Consider the following 24,535-nt stretch of genomic DNA (forward strand, 5'->3'; position numbering starts at 1 on the left):
GTTCCATTTTCCCAGCTATTAACTTGCTGCCAGGCATAGCACTTGTGAAAGTGGGTCACTAGTAGAAAAAGCAGTCTAATACAGAAAACCTGAAGACTGGAAGAAGAAATCACAACCCACTAAATAAAGGGAAATTCCAGAAAAGAAAGCCAGAGAATTCTAAATTCTATCCACATGTCTGACTGATTCCGGTATGCAAGTTACAGACTTACAGCTAAGTTAAAGACAAAAGATCTAAGTTGATACTTAAGTTGCCATCCGAAGGAAGTTGAGTTTGCAGTTGGGAGTCCAATAAAGGTAACTGCCTGATAAAAGAGAAAGGGGGAGGGGGACCTCCCTAGAAGAAAATAATAGAACCAAGAGTTAGCATAATTTTCAGAATGTCCAGTATCTAACACAAAATTACACAACATACAAAGATTCAGGAAAACAGAACACATTCTCGAGAAAGAAGAAAATCAACTGAAAGAAACCAAACACAAAATGATAAAGATGCTAGAAAATGGCAGACAAGGGGCACGTGGAGAGCTCAGTTGGTTAAGCATCTTCCTTCGGCTTGGGTCATGATCCTGGGATCAAGCCCCAAATCAGGCTCCCTGCTCAGTGGAGGGCCTCCTTGTCCCTCTCCCTCTGCTGCTCCCACCACCAGCTCCCTGCTTGTGGGCTCAAGCGCTCTCTGTCAAGTAAATTTTGTTAAAAAAATTTTAATAAAAGAAAATGGCAGAGGGGTAGGGAGCAAGAGAGCGGAGGAGTAGGAGACCTAGATTTCGTCTGGCCTCAGGAATTCAGCTGAATAGGGATCAAACCATTCTGAACACCTATGAACTCAACAGGAGATCGAAGAAAAGAATAGCAACAACTCTGAACAGAAAAGCGACCACTTACTGGAAGGTAGGACGTGCGGAGAAGTGAATCCGAGGCGTTCAGGAGGACAGTCGGCGGGGGCGGGGGCCTCCGTCGCCGCTTCTGGCAAGTGATAGAGCCGCGGAGCACAAGATTGGAACTTTTAGAAGTCGGCTCCACTGAGGGACGTCACTCCAGTGGCTAAGCGGGGGTGGAACCCTCGCAGGACAGTGTGGTCTCAGGACCCTCGGGGTCACAGAAAGACCGGGGATGCCTGAGTGCGGCAGAGCTCCCAGGTATTGGAGCAGGGAAGCCGGCTGCAGAGACGGAGCCGAGGCGCGGGCTCTCAGCTCGGGATTGCCATAAACTGTGATCCGCGGCCCCGTCGGGCCATTGCTCCTCCAGCAGGGACCCAACAAGCCGCAGAACCGGGGAGACTCCCCTTCCTCCCCGGGGAGGAGCGGCGCAGGAGCGCACCGCACGGATCTGCTGGGTTTGGAGACTCCACACGGGGTCGGGGGCCAGAGATAGAAACGCTCGGTCACAGGCCGGGTGAGCACGGAGTGCGGCTGGAGACCGGGGACACGGGAGTGACTGCTTTTCTCTGGGGGCACACTGAGGAGCGGGGCCCCGAGTTCTCAGCTCCTCCGGGCGGAGATTGGGAGGCCACCATTTTCACTCTGGTCCTCCAAAGCTGTGCCGGGAGCTTGCAGGGAACAAAAGCTGAGAGCAAACCCGAGCAGACTGCTTAGCCCAGACCGACAAGGGCGGGACAATTCTGCCTCCGGCAAAGACATTTGGGAACCTCGGCAACAGGATCCTCCCCCAGAAGATCAGCACGAATAGCCAGCAAGCCAAGACCAAGTTTACCGATCAAGGAGAACGGGAGAACTCCAGCGCTAGGGGAATACTGCACAGAGAATTCATGGCTTTTTTACCATGATTCATTAGTTTTTCAAAGTTAATTTTTTTAACTGGATTTCTTTTTTGAATTTTTCTTTTTCCCTTTTTCAACCAACATCTTATCAATCCCTTTTTTAAAAAAAAACATTTTTTATTTTTCATTTTTAGAGTCATATTTTATCCCTTCATAGTAATTACCCTTATTTTTGGCATATATATATAAGTTGTTCTCTCTTTAAAATGTTGAGTTACAGTTTCTTCCAACAGATCAAAATATACCCTAAATCACTAGTGTATGGGCTTTGTTCTAGTCTCCTGCCTGATACATTCCCTCCCCCTTTTTTTTTTTTATTAAATCTTCTTTTTCAAATAACTTATCAATTCCTTTTATAGAATCTTTTATAATTTTCATCTTTACAGTCATCTTCCATCCCTTCATTGTATCAACCCTTTTTCTGTACATATATAAGTCTTTCTTCCTTTAAAATATTAGGAGGCACTTTCTTCTAACAGACCAAAATACGCCCAAAATCTAGTGTGTGGCACTGATCTATCACTAGCCTGATCATATGTGATCATATTGTTTTTTTTGTTTTGTTCTGTTTTTGGTTGTTTTTATCTTTTTCTTTTTTTCTCTTTCTTTTTTCTTTCTTTCCCTTTCTTTTCCCCTGGTTTCAGGTCTTTTCTGATTTGTATAGAGTATATTTGCTGGGGACGTTGTTAACGTGTAAGCATTTTGTTCTATCATTCATCTATTCTCCTCTGGACAAAACGACAAGACGAAAAAAATCACCTCAGCAAAAAGAACAAGAGGTAGTACCGTCTGCCAAGGACCTACTCAATACAGATATTAGTACGATGTCGGACCTAGAGTTCAGAATCATGACTTTAAAGATACTAGCTGGGCTTGAAAAAAGCGTGGAAGTTATCAGAGAAACCCTTTCTGGAGAAATAAAAGAACTAAAATCTAACCAAGTCGAAATCAAAAAGGCTATTAATGAGGTGCAATCAAAAATGGGGGCACTAACTGCTAGGATAAATGAGGCAGAAGAGAGAATCAGCAATATAGAAGACCAAATGATGGAAAATAAAGAGGCTGAGAAAAAGAAAGATAAACAACTACAGGATCACGAGGGCAGAATTCAAAAGACGAGCGATATGATAAGATGAAACAACATTAGAATAATTGGGATCCCAGAAGAAAAAGAAAGAGAGAGAGGGGCAGAGGTATATTGGAGCAAATTATAGCAGAGAACTTCCCTCATGTGGGGAAGGAAACAGGCATCAAAATCCAGGAGGCACAGAGAACCCCTCTCAAAATCAATAAAAATAGATCAACACCCCGACATCTAATAGTAAAACTTACCAGCCTCAGAGACAAAGAGAAAATCCTGAAAGCAGCTCGGGAGAAGAGACATGTAACCTACAATGGTAGAAACATTAGATTGGCAACAGACCTATCCACAGAGACCTGGCAGGCCAGAAAGGACTGGCATGACATCTTCAGAGCACTAAATGAGAAAAATATGCAGCCAAGAATACTATATCCAGCTAGGCTGTCATTGAAAATAGAAGGAGAGATAAAAAGCTTCCAGGACAAACAAAAACTAAAGGAATTTGCAAACACGAAACCAGCCCTACAAGAAATATTGAAAGGGGTCCTCTAAGCAGAGAGCCTAAAAGTAGCATAGATCAGAAAGGAACACAGACAATATACAGTAACAGTCACCTTACAGGCAATACAATGGCACTAAATTCATATCTTTCAATAGTTACCCTGAATGTAAATGAGCTAAATGCCCCAATCAAAAGACACAGGCTATCAGATTGGATTAAAAAACAAGACCCATCAATATGCTGTCTGCAAGAGACTCATTTTTAGACCCAAAGACACCCCCAGATTGAAAGTGAGGGGGGTGGAAAACCATTTACCATGCTAATGGATACCAAAAGAAAGCTGGAGTGGCAATCCTTATATCAGACAAATTAGATTTTAAAACAAAGACTGTAATAAGAGATGAAGGACACTATATCCTACTTAAAGGGTCTATCCAACAAGAAGATCTAACAATTGTAAATATCTATGCCCCTAACATGGGAGCAGCCAATTATATAAGGCAATTAATAACAAAAGCAAAGAAACACATTGACAACAATACAATAATACTGGGGGACTTTAACATCCCCCTGACTGAAATGGACAGATCATCTAAGCAAAAGATCAACAAGGAAATAAAGACTTTAAATGACACACTGGACCAAATGGACTTCACAGACATATTCAGAACATTACATCCAAAAGCAATGGAATACACATTCTTCTCTAATGCCCATGGAACATTCTCCAGAATAGATCACATCCTAGGTCACAAATCAGGTCTCAACCGGTACCAAAAGATTGGGATTATTCCCTGCATATTTTCAGACCACAGTGCTTTGAAACTAGAACTCAATCACAAAAGGAAAGTCAGAAAGAACTCAAACACATGGAGGCTAAAGAGCATCCTACTGAAGAATGAATGGGTCAACTAGGAAATTAAAGAAGAATTAAAAAAATTCATGGAAACCAATGAAAATGAAAACACAACGGCTCAAAATCTTTGGGATACAGCAAAGGCAGTCCTGAGAGGAAAATATATAGCAATACAAGCCTTTCTCAAGAAACAAGAAAGGTCTCAAATACACAACTTAACCCTACACTTAAAGGCGCTAGAGAAAAAACAGCAAATAAAGCCTAAACCCAGCAGAAGAGAAATAATAAAGATCAGAGCAGAAATCAATGAAAAAGAAACCAAAAGAACAGTAGAACAGATCAACAAAACTAGGAGCTGGTTCTTTGAAAGAATTAACATGATTGATAAACCCCCGGCCAGACTTATCAAAAAGAAAAGAGAAATGACCCAAATCAACAAAATCATGAACGAAAAAGGAGAGATCACAACCAACACCAAAGAAATACAAGCAATTATAAGAACATATATGAGCTCCTCTATACCAGCAAATTAGATAACCTGGAAGAAATGGGTGCATTCCTAGAGATGTATCAACTACCAAAATTGAACCAGGAAGAAATAGAAAACCTGAACAGACCTATAACCACTAAGGAAATTGAAGCAGTCATCAAAAATCTCCCAACAAACAAAAGCCCAGGGCCAGATGGCTTCCCAGGGGAATTCTACCAAACATTTCAAGAAGAATTAATACCTATTCTCCTGAAACTGTTCCAAAAAATAGAAATGGAAGGAAAACTTCCAAACTCATTTTATGAGGCCACCATTACCTTGATCCCAAAACCAGAGACCCCAACAAAAAGGAGAATTACAGACCATTATCCTTGATGAACATGGATGCAAAAATTCTCACCAAAATTCTAGCCAATAGGATCCAACAGTACATTAAAAGGATTATTCACCGTGACCAAGTGGGATTTATCCCCGGGCTGCAAGGCTGGTTCAACATCCGCAAATCAATCAACGTGATACAACACATTAACAAAAGAAAGAACAAGAATCATATGATCCTCTCAATAGACGCAGAAAAAGCATTTGACAAAGTACAGCATCCTTTCTTGATCAAAACTCTTCAGAGTATAGGGATAGAGGGTACAGACCTCAATATCATAAAAGCCATCTATGAAAAACCTACAGCGAATATCATTCTCAATGGGGAAAAGCTGAGAGCTTTTCCCCTAAGGTCAGAAACGCGGCAGGGATGTCCACTATCACCACTGCTATTCAACATAGTATTAGAAGTCCTAGCCACAGCAATCAGACAACAAAAAGAAATCAAAGGCATACAAATCGGCAAAGAAGAAGTCAAACTCTCACTCTTTGCAGATTATATGATAATGTATGTGGAAAACCCAAAAGACTCCACCCCAAAACTGCTAGAACTCATACAGGAATTCAGTCAAGTAGCAGGATATAAAATCAATGCACAGAAATCAGTGGCATTCCTATACACCAACAACAAGACAGAAGAGAGACAAATCAAGGAGTCGATCCCATTTACAACTGCACCCCAAACCATAAGATACCTAGGAACAAATCTAACCAAAGAGGCAAAGGATCTGTACTCAGAAAACTATAAAATACTCATGAAAGAAATTGAAGAAGACACAAAGAAATGGAAAAATGTTCCATGCTCATGGATTGGAAGAACAAACATTGTGAAGATGTCAAGGCTACCTAGAGCAATCTACACATTCAATGCAATCCCCATCAAAATACCATCCACTTTTTTCAAAGAAATGGAACAAATAATCCTAAAATTTGTATGGAACCAGTAGAGACCCCGAATAGCCAGAGGAATACTGAAAAAGAAAAGCAAAGCTGGCGGCATCACAATTCCGGACTTCCAGCTCTATTACAAAGCTGTCATCATCAAGACAGTATGGTACCGGCACAAAAACAGACATATAGATCAATGGAACAGAATAGAGAGCCCAGAAATGACCCTCAACTCTATGGTCAACTAATCTTTGACAAAGCAGGAAAGAATGTCCAATGGAAAAAAAAGACAGTCTCTTCAACAAATGGTGTTGGGAAAATTGGACAGCCACATGCAGAAGAATAAAACTGGACCATTTCCTTACACCACACAAAGATAGACTCCAAATGGTTGAAAGACCTAAACGTGAGACAGGAGTCCATCAAAATCCTAAAGGAGAACACAGGTAGCAACCTCTTCGACCTCAGCCGCAGCAACTTCTTCCTAGAAACATCGCCAAAGGCAAGGGAAGCAAGGGCAAAAACGAACTATTGGGATTTTATCAAGATAAAAAGCTTTTGCACAGCAAAAGAAACAGTCCACAAAACCAAAAGACAACCGACAGAATGGGAGAAAATATTTGCAAATGACATATCAGATAAAGGGCTAGTATCCAAAATCTATAAAGAACTTATCCAACTCAACACCCAAAGAACAAATAATCCAATCAAGAAATGGGCAGAAGACATGAACAGACATTTTTCCAAAGAAGACATCCAAATGGCCAACAGGCACATGAAAAAGTGCTCAACATCGCTCGGCATCAGGGAAATCCAGACCAAAACCTCCATGAGATACCACCTCACACCAGTCAGAATGGCTAAAATTAACAAGTCAGGAAACGACAGATGTTGGCAGGGATGCGGAGAAAGGGGAACCCTTCTACACTGTTGGTGGGAATGCAAGCTGGTGCAACCACTCTGGAAAACGGTATGGAGGTTCCTCAAACAGTTGAAAATAGAGCTGCCATATGATCTAGGAATTGCACTACTGGGTATTTACCACAAAGATACAAATGTAGGGATCCGAAGGGGTACGTGCACCCCAATGTTTATAGCAGCAATGTCCACAATAGCCAAACTGTGGAAAGAGGCAAGATGTCCATCGACAGATGAATGGATAAAGAAGAGGTGGTATATATACACAATGGAATATTATGCAGCCATCAAAAGGAATGAGATCTTGCCATTTGCAACGATGTGGATGGAACTGGAGGGTGTTATGCTGAGTGAAATAAGTCAATCAGAGAAAGACATATATCATATGACCTCACTGATAGGAGGAATTCTTAATCTCAGGAAACAAACTGAGGGTTGCTGGAGTGGTGGGGGTGGTGGGAGGGATGGGGTGGCTGGGTGACAGACATTGGGGAGGGTATGTGCTATGGTGAGCGCTGTGAATTGTGCAAGACTGTTGAATCACAGATCTGTACTTCTGAAACAAATAATGCAATATATATTAAGACAAAAGAAGAAGAAGATAGCAGGAGGGGAAGAATGAAGTGGAGTAAGTCGGACGGGGAGACAAAGCCTGAGAGAGGATGGACTCTGAAAAACAAACTGAGGGCTCTGGGGGGGGGATGGGTTAGCCTGGTGATGGGTATTAAAGAGGGCACATTCTGCGTGGAGCACTGGGTGTTATGCACAAACAATGAATCATGGAACACTACATCAAAAACTAATGATGTAATGTAAGGTGATTAACATAATAATAAAAAATTTAAAAAAAAAAAAGAAAATGGCAGACAAGGATTTTACAGTTGCTATTCTAATTATCATCAACAAAACATGCTCATTATTAAAAAGACAGGAAATCTCAACAAAGGAGAAATGATAAAAAGGGAACCCAATGGAAAATCTGTAACTGAAAAATATAATATCTGAAATAAAATTCAGTGGACTGAACTAATAATTAAATGACAACAAAGGAAAGAGAAGAATAAACTTCAAAATAGAAAAAGTATCCAATGTGAAGACCACAGAGAAAAGGAAAAAAATAAGAACCCTTCAGGGACATTTATATAAAAGCAAATTATCTAACCTACATGGAATTGGATCCCCAGAAGGAAAGAGAATGAAAAATTATTTGAAGAAATAACAACAAAAATTTTCCCTATTTAATGCAAATTCAAAATGCTCCAGGAAGATAAATATGAAGATGATCATGCAGAGATTTATCATGATCAATCTATAGGAAGCCAAAGGTAGCAAGCAAATCATGAAAGAAGTAAGCAAATTGTGTTCAGGGACAGTGGTTCAATTAAGAGCTGATTTCTCATCAGAAAGAGGAAGGCAAGGAGGTAGAACTTCACTTTAAAAAGGCAAGCCAAGCCATAATTCCATAACCAGCAAAAATGCCCTTTAAAAATGAAGTCAAAAAAATATTTTCAGATAAAAGAAATTCATTTCTGCCAGATCTTTACTATAAGAAATGCTAAACGAAGTTCTTCAGCCTAAAACAAAATGATAGTACATGGAAATGATTCACAGAAAGTAATGAAGAGTATCAGAAATGGTAACCATATGGGTAAATACAAACCGTTACTATTAACACTGTAATATATGGGTCTTTTCAAAGCAAAAGAACATCATCTTGTGGATTTAATAATGTAAATTTAATAGATGTAATAACAACCATATAAAGGAATTGGATGGGTAAGAAGTGGACTTAAGTAATTGCAAACTTTCCATATTTTATGTAAATTGATACAATATTAACTGAGACTTGATTGTGAAAACCTTAAGGTATATACTATAATCCAGTGAACGAATAATGAAAAGAGCTGAAATGAACAATAGGAAAAGTAAAGTGAAATTGTAGAACAGATTCAAATATCAAAAAGGGGTAGGGAAAGTAGGTAAGGAAGAACCTAATAAGACCAAGAAACTGAGAGGACAAACAGAAAAGGAAAAATCAAATTAAAGATGCAAACCCAATCATATAAATGAGTACATTACTGTGAATGATTTAACAGTGCAAGTAAAAAAACAGATTTTCAGACTGCATTAAAAAAAGCAAGACCCATTTATAAGTTATCTATAAAAGAATTGTAAATATAAAGATACCAACAGGTTGGAAAGAAGAGGAAAAGGATATATCATGTAAATAACAAGCCTAAGAAGGACAGACTGTCTATATTAAAATGAGATAAAACACATGTCAAGACAAAAGTGATTACCAGAGGTAAAAATAATATTTTATAAAGACAAAAGGGTCAATTCAACAGGTAAAAATACCACAAATGTATATGTACTAGTAAGAAAATTTCAAAATTTATTTTTTTAAAAAGGGCAAAATTAAAAGACAATTCCACAATCATAAGCGGTAACTCTCAGCAAATGACTAAGATAAAAACCATCAAAGACAGAAATTTGAAAAACACTATCAACTGCCTTTACCTGATGTTTACAGCATAATACAAACATATGCAAATCCTGCGGCTGTTTTCAAGTGTTGAACCAATAAAAAAGTCTTAATATATTTCAAAAGAATAAAATCATACAAAGTATGTTATACAAATAAAATAGAATTAGAAATCACTAACAATGAGGGGCGCCTGGGTGGCCTAGTTGGTTAAGCGTCTGCCTTTTAGGTGTCTGCCTTCCGTTCAGGTCATGATCCCAGGGCTCCCTACTCAGCAGGGAGCCTGCTTCTCCCTCTCCCACTCCCCCTGCCTGTGTTCCTGCTCTCACTGTCTCTCTCTCTCTGTCAAATAAATAAAATTAAAAAAAAGAAGAAAGAAAAAGAAATCACTAACAGTGAGATATCTAAAATAACCCAAGTATTTTGAAATTATATAACATGTATCCAAATAACCCATAGGTCAGAAGAAAGAGAAAGCAGAAGACATTTTCAAATAAATGGTAACAAAAATACAAACTATAAAAAATTGTGGGACACAATTAAAGCAATGCTAACAAAAATAGACACCTTTAAATACTTATATTAGGGGGAAAAGACAGAAAATCAATCATCTAAGCTTCTACCTAAGTAAGAGAAAATTAAACACAAAGTAAGCAGAACAAAGAAAGACAATCAGGAATCAATGAAATATAACAGAAAAACAATACTGAAAAAAGAAAAAATCCATGGAACAAAGATTTTTGCAAAGATCAATACAACTGATAAACCTTTAGCCAGGCTGATCAAAAACAAAAATATCAGGAACAAAAGAGGGTATAATTCATTACCAGTTCTAGAGTTATTAAAAGGAAAATAGAGTTATAACAGAAAACAGCAAATCTGAAAATTATTGTTGGGGAATGCCATTGAAAAGAACACTTGCACAGTATGTGTGACTAAGCCCAGTTAAGGCCTCTTTATAAACTTGTAAGATTTGGCAGATGGGTTCAGGGATCCATCCATTTATCTTGCTGCCGCCCAAAACAAGCCTCATCCGTAAGATTCCTTTGCTCATTAAAAGTGCCATCTACCAACCTGGAGTGGGCCAGCCCCTTTCACTGGTCTCTCCCTGTGTTCTGAATACAGGGAACAGTTTCAGATTTGCTCTTGCAAAGGCACAACTGGGGGGCGGGGGGGGGGGGGGGAGGACAGCAAGCCACAGACAGTGAGAAAGTATTTCCAAAACATGTATCTGACAAAGGGCTTCCTCCAGAATATGTGAATAGCCCATACAACTCTATTAAAACAAAAAAAGAAGTTAAAAATGAGCAAAAGAAGGGCGCCTGGGTGGCTCAGTTGGTTAAGCGTCCACCTTCGGCTCGGGTCATGATCCCAGTATCCCAGGATCGAACCCTGCATCGGGCTCCCCGCTTGGTGGGAAGCCTGCTTCTCCCTCTCCCACTCCCCCTGCTTGTGTTCCCTCTCATTTCTTTGTAGTCAAATTCATCAGTCTTTTCCTATTTTGAGTTCTAGGACAGGCTTTTTCCTTGTCCCAGGTGTTAGAAAAATTCACCCACATACTCTTTTAGTACTTGATTTTTTTTTATTTTTAATTTTTTAATTTAAATCTCTGATCCATTTGAGATTTAATTTATCCTTGATTTACAGTGTGAGGAACATTTAAGTTTATCTTTTTCCTTATGGCTAATTATCCCAATACAATGTATTCTTAAAAAATCTATCTTTTCCTCCACTAATTTGAGATGTTGTCTTAATACGCTAAATTTTCACGTGCAGTTTTGTCCACTTATGGGTTTTCTGGTCTATTTTGTTAGTCTGTTTATGAACTAATTACCATACTATTTTATTTACAGAGATTTTATGATATATTTTAATATGTGGCAGCACTCTGGTACCCTTTTCCATATTTATAAAAATAAAATAAAATCTTTAAAAAAAAAACAAGATGAAAAACCACCACTTACCTACTAGAATGCCTAAAGTTAAGAGATTGACAATACCAGGTACTAGCCAAGAGGTAGAACTGGGAAATCAAACGTTGCTAGCTGGAATGTAAAATGGTACAGCCACTTTGGAAAACAGTTTGGCAATTAAACCTACAACTGCAATGTGACCCAGTATTTCCAAATCCTAGGTACATATACCAAGAAAAATGAAAGCCTATGTCCACACAAAGACAAATAATGTTCACAGAATTTCATTTATATTTACCTAAAGCTGGACACAACAGAAATGTCTAGCAAATGATAAATGGAATAACTGTGGAAGAATCATTCTATGAAATACTACTTAAAGATTAAAAAGAACACAATACTGATACACACAACATGAATGAGTCTTAAAACTAGCACGCTAAATGAAAAACATCAAAAACAAAAGAATACACGCTGCTTGGATCCAGTTTTGAGGCATTCCAGAAAAGGCAAAACTAGAGATATAGAAAGCAAATAACTAACAGCCAGGGATCACGGGTCAAGCAAGAATGGGCATCAACTGTAAAAGGGGCACAAGGGAACACTGAATGACGGAAACATTCTGTATCTTAATTGTCGTAATGGTTACACAACCTCATATAAACTGTTGAAACACAGCAAGCTTATACGCTTAAAATAATGTAAACTATACCTCAAAAAAGCCGGTGCAAAAAAAAATCTGGTATTTTTGTGGAGCTAAACAATTAATTAATCTGGAAAAACAACCAAGAAAGGACAGTCAAGGAAATCCTAAAAACAAGAACAATGAGAAAGGGTACCAGAGTGCTACCACATATTAAAATATATCATAAAATTTCTGTAAATAGTATGGTAATTAGTTCATAAACAGACTAATAAAATAGACCAGAAAACCCATAAGCGGACAAAACTGCACGTGAAAATTTAGCATATTAAGACATCTCAAATTAGTGGAGGAAAAGATAGATTTTTTAACAATACACTGTGTTGGGATAATTAACCATAAGGAAAAAGATAAACTTAAATGTTCCTCACACTACAAATCAAGGATAAATTAAATCTCAAATGGATCAGAGATTTAAATTAAAAAATAAAAATAAAAAACATTTAAGTACTAAAAGAGTATGTGGGTGAATTTTTCTAACACCTGGGAACAAGGAAAAAAACGTGTCGTAGAACTCAAAATAGGAAAAGACTGATGAATTTGACTACAAAGAAATAAAAGACTTCCACATGGGCAAAACAAATACACAAAAGCAAAGCAGAACAAATGGCAAACTGCAACTTGTTGTATTGCAGATAAAGGATAAATACTTCCTACAAAATACAGGTATATAAAACAGAAAAATAAAACAATGGCCCACCCAATAATAGAAAATTAGGCAAGAGGTATGAACAAATATTTCAAAGAAAAAGAAATAGTCTTTAAACTTCAATTTCAAAAAACTCAACCTTGCTAACAATTAAGAAAATGCAAATTAAAACAACAATAAACACCATTTCTCACCTATCAGATACAAAAAGCCTGCTGACATAAACTTTCTTGGTTAAGACCAAGGGGAAATCAGCACTCCCAAAGGAGCTGTATTTAACACTTACCCTATAAAGGATCCCACCTATACACCAAAGAATCACTAACAAAAATATGAAAAGACACTTTTACTACTATTACAGTACTATCTGTAAAGGCAAATAATGAAGCAACTGGTTTGAATAAACTATGGAATAAATCTTCATAACCTTGCGTTAGGCAAAGATTTCTTATGTGCAACACTAAAAGCACAATAAAAGAAAAAGTTGAGAAAAATGGACAGCATCAAATTCACATTTTTTGCACATCAAAATATACTACTAAGAAAGTTAAAATACAAGCCACATACTCTGAAAACATATTTGCAAATTACGTATAAGAGATTGTATCCAGAATGTATAAAGAACTCTGACAAGTTATTTAAAAAAAAAAAAAAAAAAAATATATATATATATATATAAAATGGTCACAGGGTTTGCACAGGCATTTCACGGAAGAAAATAGCCAATATGTTCATAAGAAGATGCTAAACATCATCAGTCATTTGAAAAATGGGACATAAAAACCGTAATAAGATGCTACTTCACACCCACTAGGGTGGCTACACTCAAAAACTGAATAATTACAAGTGCTGACAAGACATGGAGAAACTGAAACCCTCCTACATTGCTGGCGAGAATGTAAAACATTATAGCCACTCTGGGAAACAGTTTCCTAAAATGTTAAACATAGATTTACCTGACAACTCAGCATTTCCACTCCTGGCCATCTACCCCAAAGAACTGAAAATCTATGTCCACACAAAACTTGTACAACACAAATGTTCATGGCAGCATTACTCGCAATGGCCAAAAAGTGACAACAACTAAAATGCCCAACAACTAATGAATGAATACAATGTGGTATATCCATACAATGGAACATTAGATAATAAAAAAAAAATTTTAATACATGCTACAAATGGATCAACCTTGAAAACATATGCTAAGTGAAAGAAGTCAGTCACAAAAAAAAAAAAAAAAACGATTCCATGTATATGAAATATCCAGAAAATACAAATACACAGAGACAGAAAGTACCTGCCAGAGGTTGGGCATGAGGTTTCATTATGGGGAGATGAACATGTCCTAGAATAAGACTGTGGTTATGGTTGTACAACTCTGAAAATTTACTAAAAGTCACTGAACTGCATAGTTAAAACAGTTGAATTTTATGCTATGTAAAAATTATACTTCAACAAGCTTTTAAAAGTAAAAAGCCACAGACTGGAAAAGATATTTTCAATACATTTTTTAAATTACCGAAATATATTGTTAAAACTTCTACAAATCGAAAAGAAAGATTAAAACTAGGTGATGGAAAAATAAAATATACCCTAAAAATCTAAAATGGCAATTTAGATAAAGAAATCCCACTCTTCAATAAACTTATGCTTAAAAATAAATATGACGTGAAGATTAACCTGCCCAGGTAACTTTATGAACTGCTTAAACTAAGAAAATGGATGACTCACAGTTCTTCATTTAGGCAGGTCTTTTAAGAAATGGTTAGGTTCAGCTGTCCTCAGAGCTCCAATTATAGACAGACTGTACTAAGAAAGATGTCTATTATAATTTTCCCATTGTTCCTTGCCTTTTCAGTCTTATACACCCATCTTATACATCCAATAAAAGCCTTCTTTTATTCCCAGGTAACAACTTAAGACAAAAAACAAACAAACAATCATTTTGTTGCCGTTTGGTTTTACTTGCTTTTAAATTCTTACACTTAGGATCATCTTTGGCCAATAAACTGTGTCAGAGTAATCTCTCTCTTTTAATAAAATACAAGGTGGTTCATACAAGATAATACAAAGAACATTTTCCTTTCCAAACCTCTTTCCTTATAGTGTTTTTAAAGTAATTTACAAAACAAAAAAAGGAAACAATTCATTTTGAGCATAGCCAGTAGTAATTGGCCCAAAAAATAAACAGGAAAGAGACATGCAAATGTTCACTAACCTTCCAGTAGTCAGATTGTAAACTGTAGTACCTCTGGTATGCAGATAACGCTGAAAGAGGGAAAATAAGTATGAGTCGCAACTACGTCCCATTTCAAAATCAATAATCCAAGTTTTAAGAAATATCACAAGCTTCCCATCATACCCACCACCATCCAACAGAGAGTGATGTTTAAGACCAAACAATTTAGACATCTGGGCCCTCCCCCTCCTCATCATAGTCAGACACAGTAACAAATATCAAATATACAGGAGTTCAAAAATGTAAAACTGTTCATATCTCAGACCTAATCTTTAACAGATCTAGGCTACCTCTTGAATCAACATGACCTTCCTCACAGACCAAATCTGATAAAAGGATTAAGATTTTCCAACTCTACTTCAGAATGTGATGAGTTATTTGTTCCCACAAGGGATCTCACTTCTAAGAATGACCAAGAGCTCAACCACCTCAAAGAGCAAAATGAGTATTTCTTTTGTGATGTTTCCTTTCATATAATCAATAACAACAAAAAAATCCAGCCCACAATTAACTTACTCCAACTCAATTCCAAAATAGGGCATCCCATACCCCTAAAATATACCACGAGGCATAAAAGGCTGTGAAAAAAATTATAGTTCCAGTCAATCCGAAAACTCAGTGAGGAGGTTAAAAAAGTAAACTAAAAATTATATATACACATTAGAATTGGTAGAGAGAGTCCTTTTTAAAAAACTGTTGAGCAATAAATAAGTCATGGGGATGTAATGTACAGTATAGTGACTGCAGTTAATAATACTGTATTGCATATTTGAAAGTTGCTGAGAGTAGATCTTAAAAGTTCTAATCACAAGAAAAAAAATTTTTTAACTATGTATGGTGATGGATGTTAACTAGACTTATTGTGCTCATTCTGCAATATATACATTGAATCATTATATTATACAACACCTAAAACTAATGTTATATATCAAGTATACCTCAATTTAAAAAAAGACTTAGATATTTCAAATAAAGATTTAGTAAGTGTAAAATTTTATAATGATAAAAATGGGGGGAAATGCAAATTAGCATTTTCTAGAACTGCATGTGTAATGCTTTCATAGTGTTTATTAGTAAACAGCCAAAATATATGTGAATACAATGCAGAAAACTTTGTAAACATGTTCAAATTAGAGAAGCATTACCCAAAAACATCATCATATATCTGAACAACTTATTTAAATAATGTTCATCTTTTTTGGCATAAAGATGATGCCAACCAACATTTAGAAATATGTCCAGTTCTAGTGAAAAGTTGATTGCAAACCATCCTGCATTTTCTACTTCTTCACACATGATTGTTGCTAGCTCATAAAGGTCACTGATTAATGGTCTTCTAAAAAGAAAAGCAATCCAACTTACCATTCTAGCTGGAAGAGAAGAGTCAAACAAGGTTTGTGTCCAGAAATCATCACTGATTTATAAATGACAGTCATGGGAAAGGGATTCTACCCCTACTGCTGGATGGGAAAACAAAGAAACCTATATATCACTAAATGCCACAACAAAGGAACTATTCTTAGTATGAAGCCCATAGAAGAGAGCAGAGGAAACAAATGGAAAGTAGCTGGATACTTCTAGACCTCAAACTTGGCCCAGTATACAACTCACCTATGAACTTCCAGTTATGGGAGGCAACCAATTTGCTTATTATTTTAGCTAGAATCAGGTCTTTGCTTTTGTACCTAAAATCATCCTAACCAATAGAAGTCAGGGTCCCTAACAATTTGGTGCACTCACCATATTAAATCTAGACTGCCCTTTCAATGATGTTCTAGGATTCCAACAACCTTGGAAGGCATGTTTCTAATAACCTAATAATATATATTATATGACTTCATAAAATTCCCATTTTAGAATTGGGAGGAGCCCTTAAAGAGATAGTATGGTGTCCTCCAAAGTAAATGAAACATGAGGTCCAAGAAGCCTATGTGACTATCAGCTGGGAGAAAGATGGCATCCGTACTACTATATGGTGAACCAAGAAATAAATATGAAACCTCAAATTCAAAGTCAAAAAAGTAAATGCTCCAAAGTTCAAGTACAGATTTGTAAGTGAGACATTCCTTCCATGAGCATTTGATACCTTTCCAATTATACTTTACCCCATTAGGCCTAGCATCCTATTTTAAGAAAAGATCTTAACATATTTTATGATTCCTAATCCAAATAAATCATTAAAACTCTAAAGATTATACAAGTACCCATCACCAGAGTCTCTCTAGTGAAATCCTTCTAACCAAAGCAAAGTTATCATTTCAAATCTCTAAGCCAGTTACGTATCCATGAAAAAGAATTCCCAGTCCACTGTAACTAGACTTTTCTAAAGTCCTTAACAGACAATAAGGGAAATCATTTTTTGGGACATCCTTATAATGCTTAAAACCTTTTTCACAATGACTGTAGCATATTATCTTACTAGGCTCTTCCTTCCCTAAATCATCTAATCTTCACTTTGTGATCCCTGAGTTCTCTATCAGTTCAAGAAGTCCTTCTTCATCCCACTAGGAAATCTTTTTAACAATACTTCAGGCAAGACTGTCATTTTCTTTTGCCACTTATTCTTTTGCTTAACAAAGAATGGTGTGCCCAAACATACTAATATCCACTCTCTATCAACCAGTTTCAAAAGCTCAGATCTTTTTAATCCTGGGAAACAACTTTATTTATTAACAGACTTCAAATTATTTTTTCATAATTTTGAGATTTCATTTTTAAATAAGCCCATTTAGTCTTTTAGATTAAAAAAATAAAGATTATTATAACAACTTAAGTGTTCTATAATCTTTCTCACACAATCTCCTTTATTTTGCCCTTTACCTCATGAAGATAGAAGAGGAGGAAACAAACAAGGAAATTATCAAGGATAAAAGAATCACCCATACAGAAGGGAGAGGGTACTACACATAGTCATCTGTCCTTTAACTTCATAATCGTGCTATACAACTCTTCATATATGAAAATGATAAAATTAAATAATGGTTAATACTCAGTTATGATAAGGAAGGGAAATAGACAAAAGTGGCAAAAATTTAAGGAAATAGGCAGTTTTATCATTCTACTAGTGCTATAAGTATAAATTAGTAAAACTTTTTTGTAGCATAATTTAGCACTGTCAAAAGTTTTAATACAGTTAACCCTTGCACAACACAGTAGAAAATTCACACATAACTTTCAACTCCCCAAAAACTTGCCTACTAGCCTACTGTTGACCTAAAGCTTTACTCACAACAAGAACAGTCAATTAACACATATTTTGTATGTTACATGTATTATATACTATGTTCTTATAATAAAGTAAGCCAGAAAAAATAAAATGTTAAGAAAATTCTAAGAGAAAATACATTTACAGTACTGTACTGTATTTACTGAAAAAGTTCCACATATAAGTGGACCTTTGCAGTTAAAACCCATGTTGTTCAAGGATTAACTATACACACACACACACACACACACACACACACACATTTTCGCTCTGTAAGCCTACCACATCAAGGGTATTCCTTCTAAAAACATAAACATGGATGTGTGCAAAGATTTAGCTACAAGAATGGACAATATAGTGATTATGTTAGTACCAAAAAAGGAGAGAAATAGTCTACACATCCAACAGAGAATTCTTCTACCTATAAAATAGATACTATATAGGAAATTGAAATGTTACGACGTGTGTTTCTCAGATGGAGAAATTAACATGATACACCAGGTTAAAGAAAGTTGCAGAGTTTAACTCAATTTTCAAATGTTGAAAATTTATTGTAATAGAAAAGTCTCCAAAGATCTGCATCAGAAATGTTTAAAAACAAGTGCCTCTCGATGATAAAATACCAATGGGTCATTAATGCATTCACGTAATATTTCTTAAGTATTAAGTGGCTAGCACCAAGCTAGATACAGTGAAATAGAGATGTGAACAAACATATGGCTCCTGCTCTCAGGCTGTTTACCTTTTATGGTTATTTATCTTCTAATATTTTTCTTTAAACAGTGAACATATTATTCATATAAATGTTAAAATAAGTGTACTTATGTTAAAATTAGGAAATGGTCAACATTATCAAATGAGAGCCCCCAGGAAGGCAACAGGATATAGTGGGAAAAGTAGCAGCTTTAGGTAAACCTGCGTTCTCACCACTTCCTAAAAGACTGTGACATTAAGCCATTTTTTTTCATCATGTTAAGTGTACTTGTTAATCCCTGTCACCTATTTCACCTATCCCCCACCCACCTGCCTTCTGGTCCCATCAGTTTGTTCTCTATAATTAAGAGTCTGTTTTTTGGTTAGCCTCTCTCTTTTTTTGTTCCCTTCACTCGTTTGTTTTGTTTCTTAAATTCCACATATGAATGGAATCATATGGTATTTGTCTTTCACTTTTTTTGCTTAGCATTATATGCCTTAGTTCTACCCATGCTGTTGCAAATGGCAGGATTTCGTTCATTTTCATGGCTGAATAATATTTCATTGTCTATAGATAACACATCTTCTTTATCCATTCATCTATTGATGGACACTTGGGCTGCTTCCATAGTTTGGCTATTATAAATATAGTTTGGCTATTGTACATAAGGTTGCAATAAACATGGGGATGCATGTATATCCCTTTGAATTAGTGTTTTTATATTTTAGGAGTAAATACCCAGTAGTGCAATTGCTGGATCATAGGACAGTTCTATTTTTAACTTTTTAAGGAAGCTCCATACTGTTTTCTAGAGTTGCTGCACCAGTTTGCATTCCCACCAACAATGCACAAGGGTTCCTTTTTCTCCACCATCCTCGCCAACACATTATTTCTTGTGTTGTTGATTTTGGCCATTCTGACAGGTGTGAGGTGGTATCTCATTGGGGTTCTGATTTGCATTTCCCTGATGATACGTAGACATCAAGCCATTTAATTCAAGTTAATTCCTTATAGGTCACAAGCAGCCTAAAGAGTTTTTCAGTAAAATAAGGTGTAACTGAAGAATAAAAAAAGAAGTTCAAAGCCTTATTATAATTTGTTTGGAATTAAATAGAGATTTATTTCCAGAGAATACAGTGAGGGAGTAAGGAGAGTTAAGACAGATTTAGTAGATAACAGAGACTTCAGCATGCTTGCAAGTATTATGGCTTTGAGTTAAGATTGTCAAAACAAGAGAAAGAGGGTGTGCCTGATGACAAGTTCACATATGCAGCACAGGATGAAAAGAAACAACAATGTAGTTCAAAGGTGATGGCCTTGCCAAAAAAGGGGAGCCTTCTGCAGAGTTAGATACGATGGAAATGCAAGGAAGAAAAAGATTTAAAATTCAGTCTGTATTACTAATATTAGACTATGTACTAACTGCAGGCAAAAGTCAGCATTTCTGTTTTCACCCCTAGCCCAATGTATAACACAAGGGTTAGTGGCTAGTGGATGAGTCTATGGGTATGGAAGGAAAAGGAAAGAAGGAAAAGTATGTCCTTCTTTGACATTCTTCAAATCTGTCAGTTGCACTGACTGCCATCTTTAGGCCAGAAGAGGCTGTGGTTGCCTAAAGTTATTAGGTCAATAGCTTTCTTTGATTTATTTTGCTTTGTTATCTGAGGCTGGACTGAAAGTTTATATTTATACCCTGGGATAAATGATATCTCAGAGAGCTTATATTAACTTTCATTTTATATAAATGACTAATGTACTCAGCTCACTAGCACCTTTCTGCCTTCGCAAATCGTGACTACCTGAAACACATCTTTTCCTTTAAATGTAGCATTACTACCTATTAAATACATGCTAACACTTGGGAAACCCAGTGAACAGCATCCACAACAGACCTTTGTTCCCATCTCCCCTTCTCTCCACACCTTTGCAAAGATTTAATATTACAGATTCAAGCAGACAGAAAGTTGGAAAAGCAAAGAAACAAATCCTTTTACTGCTACATCAGCACCTTCACTGAGGCCTTCAAGTCAAATTAATGGACACACTGAAATCTCAGCTTTACTACTTGTCATTATTCAATTAATATACCTGGAGTGCCTGGGTGGCTCAGTCGGTTAAGTATCCGACTCTTGGGTTTCAGCTCAGGTCATGATCTTGGGGTGGTGGGATCGAACCCCACGTCAGGCTCCTTGCTCAGCACAGAGTCTGCTGGAGATTATCTCCCTCTCCCTCTGCTCCTCCCCTTGCTCACACTCACGCTCTCTCTCTCTCTCTCTCTCAAATAAATAAGTAAAATCTTAAAAAAATAATATACTCCTCAAGGTCTTTATTATCTCACATCTGGCTTACTATAAGAGACACAAAGTATATGTCTTCTTTGTGCTCCTTCAATGTGTTCTGCTACAGCTCTCTGGTTCTTGAAGCTACTGTAACTTGTGCTTATTGCCCAGACATAGGCTTCTGACAACCTGGGTTATGGTCACTATTTTTGCTTTCTTGGATACTTCCCAATTGCATTTTCTAATTCTAGACCATCAGTGAACTAAACAAAACTGGTGATTCCCAAATTGCAATGGAAGGAGTGGAGGTACTGGTGACATTTTTTAACATATATATCATAGTCTGAAAACCACTGAATACATTTAAATGAAGTTATACACAGAAATAGGGTGCAATAACTGAATGCAATGACAATGTATGAATAATCACCTTGACTGTAATGGGTTTTCAGAGAGATACATAATATTCAGTCTATGATATTTTATGCCTGTATAGGTCAGTATTTTGGATTTTTATTTCATTTTATTTTACTATCTCAACACAAATTTGTATTGTATAGCAAAAATATATACAGGGCAAACTAATTCCAATGACTCTATCTGAAAGGAGTTTTATACAAAGAGTACATTCTTAGGGGTTCCTGGGTGGCTTAGTTGGTTAATTGGCTGCCTTCGGCTCAGGTCATGATCTCAGCATCCTGGGATTGAGCCCCACATTGGGCTCCCTGCTCAGCGGAAAGCCTGCTTCTCCCTCTCCCTCTGCTGCTCCCCCTGCTTGTGTGCTCTTTCTCTCCCTCTATCAAATAAATAAATAAAATCTTTAAAAAAAAAAAAAGTACACTCTTAAAAGAATCACAACCTTCAGGGGTTGCCTGGGTGGCTCAGTCGGATAAGCGCCTGACTTGTGATTTTGATTCAGGTCATGACCTCATGGGTCGAGGTCGTGGGATGGAGCCTGGGGTCACGTTAGGGCTCCACACTCAGAAGGGAGTCTGCTTGGGATTCCTTCTGTCCCTCTCCCTCTGCCCCTCTCCCAACTTGTGTGTGCACATGCTCACTCTCAAATAAATAAATAAATCTTTAAAATAAAAAAAAGAATCACAACCTTCAGTTCTAACAGCTACAACAATAAAGAGGAGAACCATGCAAACGTCAAAATAATGGTAATTTTTAAAGAAGCCAAACTCAAGATCTATTATTGGAAAATATGCACTCTGTGTTCTTATACTTTATAGATCCTAGGACAGGGTATTATAATTCCACCCAAGAATGACAAAGAGAAGACAGAGAGCTCACCAACTCTGACTTAATAAGACTTCTTCACATTAGCAACTCTTGGCACGAAACCTGCCCTAGCCATCTGTAACTGCTGAGTAACTAAAACAACCAAACTTTATTTTGTCCAAAAGTGACAGACAATGCAACAAAATGACAAATTACTTGAAGGAAGGAGGAAAGGGAGAAAACAAATCGATCACTGGCAGGAACTTCAGAGAAAACTTCCAGTTCAACATGAACCATAAAAAAACTATTTTTTAAATTTTCAAGGTTATCATGCTAATATCAGGAATGAATAATTACTGTATCTCCTTCAACTAACTGTTTTACTTTAGGAATTCTCACTATCTCCCAAGTCTCTTACCTCATAATTTCTCTTTTTATAATTTTGATGGGTACTCTGAGGTAATTTGCTACTTAATTTTCTAAGTAATTAACTTAACTTGGTGATTATCCTTACCTATAATTTGCCAAACATATTTACAGATACTTACATATAATTTCTATTACACTGCTCCTAAGGTCCATCACATATATCTGCAAGAATATATATGCAGCAGGGAGCCCGCTTCTCCCTCTCCCTGCTGCTCCCCCTGCTTGTACTCTCGCTCTAATAAAAAAAAAAAATCTTTAAAAAAAATGCATATATATACATATATATGTATGTATATATATGCTTGTCCTTCAGTCCAGGGTGCTTGGTCTCTCTGGTTTTCCAATCCAAAGAAGAGAAATCACTGCTCCATCTCATGGCTTAAGGCAGTCTAACAGCTCCATCTTCTGTTTGGTTCAGCAAAGGTTAATGAGTGAGCTTTGGGGTTAGGAGTGGCAAAGAGGTATGGTAGACACTGTGAAAAACCATTCAAATCTCGCTTCTAGGAAGAAATATTGGGAGTCCTGCCTGCAGACAGCCTCTAACAGTGAGCTGCCTTAGATGGAGAGCCACCTTGCCCAAGGTCACACTCCCTCCCAGGCTGGCCCCCATATCCAGTATCAAAAGGATGGAGTACAAAGACCGGGTCATCCTGGCCCAACTTGGGATAGCTCTGAAGGGCCATTCTAGCCCCAAGGCTCCCCATGGGGTTGGCCAAGGCTGTCACAGCTTAACTTCTCAACTCTGTCCAATCCTCCCTCTTCTCCAATCCAATCCTTTGTCCCCTACCTTCCACGGATGCTGATCTTAAAGGCACTCCTTACTAAATATTCTGTATGCTGAACTCCCTCCAGAGGAAAACAACCTACAATAGGCCAAGTGCACTGAGGCTTCATTTTCCTACAATCCTCTAACCAATTACTTTTTTTTAAGATTTTATTTATTATTTAACAGAGAGAGAGAGAGCACAAGCAGGGGGAGTGGCAGGCAGAGGGAGAGGGCGAAGAAGGCTCCCCATGGAGCAGGGATCCAGATGCAGGGCTCCATCCCAGGGCCCTGGGATCATGACCTGAGCTGAAGGCAGATGCTTAACCGACTGAGCTACCGGGGCATCCCTAACCAATTACTTTTTAAGGATAAATTTCTAGAAGCCAAATGACCAAATCAAGTGACAAAAATTTTTTTAAAACTCTTCAAACATATTACAAACCAGAAAGGCTTAAAAAAAAAAAAACTGTTTTAGAAAATCTTTTTTTCCTTCTGCTTCAAATTCATCTGACATGACAGAAAATATTTTTTATAATGAATAAATCCATAATAGTAATGATAATCAAAGTATACCATATCTGCAGATCAGAAATTTTTAGGAATTCCCTAAGGCAGGATGCAAGATGGGATCAGAATGACAAATAAGGACAAAAAACACAGTCCATAATGTACACAAAACAGATTCTACCATTTTGTACTACAAAAGTAGAAGCAGTTTTTCACAAGGAACCCCAAGCTCAGAAAATTTCACACAAAGAAGAGGACTCAGTACTATAATTAAAGAACTGTCTTCAGAATACAGGGCCAGTAAGTCCCCCACATACATATACCTGAGCAATTTACTCACATGTTCACTGAGTGGTTTATGTTTACTCCCTAAAAAGTTATGGTTTATAATTTGTTCTCCAAAATTAAATGTCTACTTGGCTGGAGCTGGAGGTTCTCAGCTTGCACTGGGTTCCAAAGAGAGAAGGAGGAAGCAGCCTGAGGTAACAAATGTCTCCATAAACTGGTGGTAGTGGTGATGGAGTATGGAGGGGCCTACTCAAGATGGGC

At 37.1% G+C, this 24,535-nt stretch overlaps 1 protein-coding gene across 10 annotated transcripts in view; it reads right to left on the reverse strand.

Annotated features, from left to right (window-relative positions):
• Window positions 1-24,535, reverse strand: part of KDM6A (lysine demethylase 6A) — a 209,424-nt gene that overhangs the window by 117,641 nt on the left and 67,248 nt on the right. For all 10 annotated transcript variants that reach the window (XM_025857363.2, XM_025857360.2, XM_025857365.2 and 7 more), the window contains one exon: window positions 14,862-14,911. In XM_025857363.2, the coding sequence (XP_025713148.1) occupies window positions 14,862-14,911 (50 nt within the window). The remainder of the gene's footprint in view (window positions 1-14,861; window positions 14,912-24,535) is intronic.

Source organism: Callorhinus ursinus, unplaced genomic scaffold (assembly GCF_003265705.2).
Source record: "Callorhinus ursinus isolate GAN/ISIS: 27379988/994484 unplaced genomic scaffold, GSC_fseal_2.0 scaffold16, whole genome shotgun sequence".
Taxonomy (NCBI): domain Eukaryota; kingdom Metazoa; phylum Chordata; class Mammalia; order Carnivora; family Otariidae; genus Callorhinus; species Callorhinus ursinus.